This window comes from Salvelinus namaycush, chromosome 22 (assembly GCF_016432855.1).
Source record: "Salvelinus namaycush isolate Seneca chromosome 22, SaNama_1.0, whole genome shotgun sequence".
NCBI classification, from domain to species: Eukaryota; Metazoa; Chordata; class Actinopteri; order Salmoniformes; family Salmonidae; genus Salvelinus; species Salvelinus namaycush.
In genome coordinates this window covers 24,191,912-24,197,911 of record NC_052328.1, presented here as the reverse complement: position 1 = coordinate 24,197,911, position 6,000 = coordinate 24,191,912, and the positions used below count along the sequence as shown (strand labels likewise).

The 6,000-nt window shown below is 38.7% G+C and overlaps 1 protein-coding gene across 1 annotated transcript in view; it reads right to left on the bottom strand.

Annotated features, from left to right (window-relative positions):
* Positions 1-389: 389 nt before the first annotated feature.
* The window catches only part of LOC120017944 (ryanodine receptor 2-like), an 80,150-nt gene continuing 74,539 nt past the window's right edge, over positions 390-6,000 (bottom strand). Inside the window, exons 101-103 of the mRNA XM_038960903.1 lie at positions 4,190-4,290; positions 1,380-1,431; positions 390-1,267 (exon numbers count right to left, since the gene is read on the bottom strand). Of these exons, the coding sequence (XP_038816831.1) occupies positions 1,172-1,267; positions 1,380-1,431; positions 4,190-4,290 (249 nt within the window). The 3' untranslated portion in view covers positions 390-1,171. The remainder of the gene's footprint in view (positions 1,268-1,379; positions 1,432-4,189; positions 4,291-6,000) is intronic.

The following is a 6,000-nucleotide window of genomic DNA, read 5'->3' as shown; positions in this document are numbered from 1 at the left end:
ATACAGAAATATCTAATTTACATAAGAATTCACACTCCTGAGTCACCTTTGGCATCGATTACAGCTGTGAATCTTTCTGGGTAAGCCTCTAAGACCTTTCCACACCTGGATTGTGCATTATTTGCCATTTACTATTTTTTAAATTCCTCAAGCTGTCAAATTGGTTGTTGATCATTGCTAGACAACCATTTTCAGGTCTTGCCATAGATCTTTTAAGTAGATTTAAGTCAAAACTGTAACTAGGTCAATAACAGGACAAAAACCTAGGATTTTGCCTTTGCTTAGCTCTATTCCGTTTATTTGTATCATAAAAAACTCCATAGTCCTTGCATACCCATAACATGATGCAGCCACCAACATGCTTGAAAATATAAAGAGTGGTACTCAGTGATGTGTTATGTTGGACTTGCCCCAAACATAACACTTTGTTTTCTGGACATAAAGTAAATTTTCTTGCCATAATTCTGTAACTGTTTTAAAGTCACCATTGGCCTCATGGTGAAATCCCTGAGCGGTTTCCTTCCTCTCTGGCAAATGAGTTAGGAAGGATGCCTGTATATTTTTTGTGACTGGGTGTATTGATACACAATCCAAACGGTAATAATGACTTCACCCTGCTCAAAAGGATATTCAATGTCTGCTTTTTATTGCATTTTTATCCATCTACCAATAGGTGCCCTTCTTTGCGAGGCATTGGAAAACCTCCCTGGTCTTTGTGGTTGAATCTGTGCTTGAAATTCACTGCTCGACTGAGGGACCTTACAGATTATTGTATGTGTTTGGTACAGAGCTGAGGTAGTCATTCAAAAATCATGTTAAACACTATTGTTGCACATAATAAGTTCCATGGACTCGCTCTATGTGACTTGTTAAGCACATTTTCACTCCTGAACTTATTTAGGCTTGCCTTAAGAAAGGGGTTGAATACTTATTGACTCAAGACATTTCAGCTTTTCATTTGTAATTAATGTGTAAAAATGTTGAAAACATAATTAGACTTCTACATTATGGGGTAGTGTGTATAGGCCAGTGACACAAAATAATCAATATAACATTTGGGCTGTGACAACAAAATGTGGAAAAAGTCAAGGGGTGTGAATACTTTCTGAAGGCACCGTGTCATCCTATATGATGATGTTAACATGACACACATCAGATATCCCTCATCCCTTCAGCAGAGCTGGTCTTCATACTGTTTACGGAAACAGTCACCGACAGGAAAGAATTCCCAGCATCGCTCCTGGTACATTTTCCATACGTAGGATTCCTGTCAAGGACAAGTCAACAGTGTCAAGGGCAACAGGAATTCATATATTAGGCTACATCATGATCTTTCATGTAACTTGATGCACAGAATAGGTGGATATCAGCAGTATTACCTGGCCCGTGTGTTCTGTTTCATCTTTGTTAATGAGGTACATCACAAAGAATCTGTCAGGAAAGAACAGGTTGAGAGACACATTGAGAAACTCCTACCAACATGTGACTGATACAGGCAGTAGAACATGGTCGATTTGGAAACAGGGTTGAGGGCTTTCACAACAAAAAAATGGAATCTCATTCTACTCTATTGAAAATGTATGGTATTCGTAGCAAAACACATGTTGAAAGTTACAGTACACAATAACAGTAAGTGTAATGGAGTCAGATCGTACCGGATAAACTCACCCCACAGCTTGAAATGGCTCCAATGAATTTAATCATTTTTAGTGGGCAAATAGTTAGTACGTTCTAAAGCAGCACAGTCACGTGTTGGCGAGGCAGAAGGCTTGAGCTAGTGGTGCGCGGGTCAGCTGTTTGTTCACCTGCAACCGCCTGCAATTGCTAATAACCCATCCGCCCGACTATATGTGATAAAGTGAAACTCCGAAGCCCGCACCCAACCCTAACCCGCTAATATACAAAAATGCCTTGTAGGCTTCAGTCAGAGACAGCGGGAATTGACAGGGGGTGCAGGATTTTTTTTGTCTGATTTAGTTCATGTTTATACATGTTGGTAGGCTATTTGTCTATAATTAGATACATGCAGCTTCCTTTCTGTCATTATATGTTGTCCTAGAACACTAAATAAACTGTTGCTCACCAGAATAATGTCAGAAATGATAGAATGAATGCTTAAATCTAATTGACAACGGTAAAGTTCTGTCATCTCTGCTTTTTTTGAGGAGCAAAGACATTTAGGGACCGTGGAGAAAATGCAATAACTTTTCTTTACAAAATTCCCAAATGACATCAGTTTGACCAAATGTAACGAAATAAAAAGCTAGGAAAACCTAACATGTTTCTGATTAGGTTTCAGTTTGGCTTGAATGCATATTTTATGGAGTTGAAATATTATCAGCTTTTATGATGCTTAAAAAGATAGCACCTCTACACTCTTTGAAAAAAAGGTTCCAAAATGGTTATTCGGCTATCCCAATAGGAGAACCACTTTTGGTTCCAGGTAGAACCCTTTTTAATTGTAGGTAAAACTATTTTGGGTTCCATGTAGAACCCTCTGTGAAAATGGTTTTACATGTAATCCAAAATGGTTCTACCTGGAAACAAAAACGGTTTTTCAAAGGGTTATTGTATGTGGACAGCCAAATAACCATTATAGATTTGTAACGTTTGTCGTCGGAAGGAGACCAAGGTGCAGCGTGGTAGGCGTACATTCTTTTATTTAAATGTTCCACCAAGAAAAAAAACAATACAACGAACGAAAAGCTTCGTCGTGCAAACTACATGCACTCAAACAAAGACAAGATCCCACACTGAAGGAGGGAAAAAGGGCTGCCTAAGTATGATCCCCAATCAGAGACAATGAAAGACAGCTGCCTCTGATTGGGAACCATACTCGGCCAAACACAAAGAAATAGAGAACATAGAATGCCCACCCAAATCACACCCTGACCTAACCAAACATAGAGAATAACAAGGATCTCTAAGGTCAGGGCGTGACAAGGTTCTAGATAGCACCTTTTTTTCTAAGAGTGTACAGTGCCTTCGGAAAGTATTCGAACCCTTGACTTTTTCCAAGTTGTTACGTTATAGCCTTATTCTAAAATGGATTAAATAAAAAAAATCCTTCGCAATCATGAAGTGTTTAGAGTGATTAGAGGGACTGCCAGGCCATTAGTGAGGGCCGTTAGCAAGTTGGGTAGGCTACCCATCAGCGCCATTCATTTGCACAGTATCATCCTCTTTTACCACTTCACAAAATCTTTCCCAAACATTACTTTTCTGGCCCTCCCTTCTCTTTATTTTCAACTTTCCATTTCACAGCTTTCTCCTATTGAACGAAACTTTGACATTGTCCTTTTTGCCTCTGTGGATTGACGTTAACTTTAGGAGTCAACCCGTGCATTACTAGCGTGAGCACAAGTACTGGTAAGGATATTGTGAGCAAGGAAGCAATACTGCTAAGCAGCACAGTGACGACTGTTACATAACCACATGCAATGTTAGCTGGCCTTAGTAAACTATTGTGGACGTATCGTCTAATTTTGATGGGGAGGCCGGTATAATTGACTCGCCAATTATAACGATGTCAGTGATTTCCAACTCATAATAAAATAATAAGTCTCAGCTTACATGATTAGAGATGCATATCAACCAATAGTGCTAAAATAAAACACCCTAAATAATGAAACGGGTCATTAATATTGACATTAGTAATAAACTGTTGAAGAGAGCTAAGAGTGGCCATTTAAGCATTGAGCACCACATTTAATGTAATAGTATATATTGACATCTATATACATTTCCTGTTGGACAAGTGAAGCTCCACATGAATTGAGATGCAATCAAATGTGGACATGATAATGATTCCTTCAATCATTGACTAATCACAGAGCAGATCTTATAAATGGCTATACCTAATCATGGTCATATTACTGCCTACAAAACTACATTACACCTGTAAAAATATCTGATGGAAGTACATGACAAGCAATTACCTAATTTCACACAAAAGTTTTTTTTAAATGACTATAAGAAAATGTTCTGCTTAACAAGTCGTGTAAGGCAGAGGTATGATATGTCAGCAATCATCGTATGACAGGCATGTCATTCCTGTGATTGTGGGATGTCAGTGTTGAGAGCATGTTAGTCCAAAGCCTAGACGTCAGGCACACGAGGCTACAGATGGCAGGTTTATTTAAGTAAAGTGTTACATATCAGTGAAACTAGACCGCAGGTATCAACTCACAGATAGTTGGCCAGGTTGTGTTCCTGCAGAGTGTGTGTTTCGAATCCATGGGGCACATTGTCCAAGTAGTCATTCCCGATTCCACAGATGAAACACTTGGTCTGCAGGGAAGGAAGAGAGAGGTATCTCACATTTACATAACACATTTATAGCACATGCATATTGTTCCATGTGAATAACATAGAGACAACCAACACGACAAGTACTTATTGTGTTAAAGATAGTGAATGCATTCCCCTAATTCTAACTCTGCTTTAGTTGTTTTCATGCGTACTGTATTCTAGAAGTAATTTGTAATATTGTAAAAGGTCATTCATTGTAGACTGGGTAATCATTAGGGCTGTTAATCAGTTAACTCGAGTTAACTTTTTTGTAATTTTAGTGCACAATTTTTTGAAAGAATTGAAAATACACTGAAAACATCCAAAATACATCATCTGCAGTGCCTTTGGAAAGTATTCAGAGTATTTTTCTACATTTTGTTACATTACAGCCTTATTCTAAAATGGATTAAATACAAAAAACATCCTAATTAAATCGACACACAATACCCCATAACGACAAAGCAAAAACAGGTTTTTAGAAATGTTTGCAAATGTATTAAAAATACATAACAGAAATACCTTATATAAATAAGTATTCAGACCCTTTGCTATGAGACTCGAAATTGAGCTCAGGCGCATCCTCTTTCCATTGATCATCCTTGAGATGTTTATACAACTGGATTAGAGTCCACCTGTGGTAAATTCAATTGATTGGACATGATTTGGAAAGGCACACACCTGTATATACACTGCTCAAAAAAATAAAGGGAACACTTAAACAACACAATGTAACTCCAAGTTAATCACACTTCTGTGAAATCAAACTGTCCACTTAGGAAGCAACACTGATTGACAATAAATTTCACATGCTGTTGTGCAAATGGAATAGACAAAAGGTGGAAATTATAGGCAATTAGCAAGACACCCCCAATAAAGGAGTGGTTCTGCAGGTGGTGACCACAGACCACTTCTCAGTTCCTATGCTTCCTAGCTGATGTTTTGGTCACTTTTGAATGCTGGCGGTGCTTTCACTCTAGTGGTAGCATGAGACGGAGTCTACAACCCACACAAGTGGCTCAGGTAGTGCAGCTCATCCAGGATGGCACATCAATGCGAGCTGTGGCAAGAAGGTTTGCTGTGTCTGTCAGCGTAGTGTCCAGAGCATGATGGAGAATGTGGAAGAAGTTTAGAACCACCAAGACTCTTCCTAGTACTGGCCACCCGGCCAAACTGAGCAATCAGTGGAGAAGGGCCTGGGCCAAGAACCCGCCGAGTTCCACTGTGGAGATGGGAGAACCTTCCAGAAGAATCCGGCCCATTTTTTCAATTTTCGCCTAAAATGACATACCCAATTCTAACTGCCTGTAGCTCAGGCCCTGAAGCAAGGATATGTATTTTCTTGTTACCCTTTGAAAGGAAACACTTTGAAGTTTGTGGAAATGTGAAAAGAATGTATGAGAATATAACACAATAGATCTGGTAAAAGATAATACAAAGAAAAAAACAACCGTTGTTTTGTATTTTTTTCGTACCATCATCTTTGAAATGCAAGAGAAATGCCATAATGTATTATTCCAGCACAGGTGCAATTTAGATTTTGGCCACTAGATGGCCACTAGGCCACTAGCCTCACTGTATGTGCAAAGTTTTAGATTGATCCAATGAACCATTGCATTTTTGTTCAACATTTTCTATCAAGACTGCCCAAATGTGCCTAATATGTTTATTTACATGTTCAAAATGGTGCACTCTCCTCAATCATTAGCA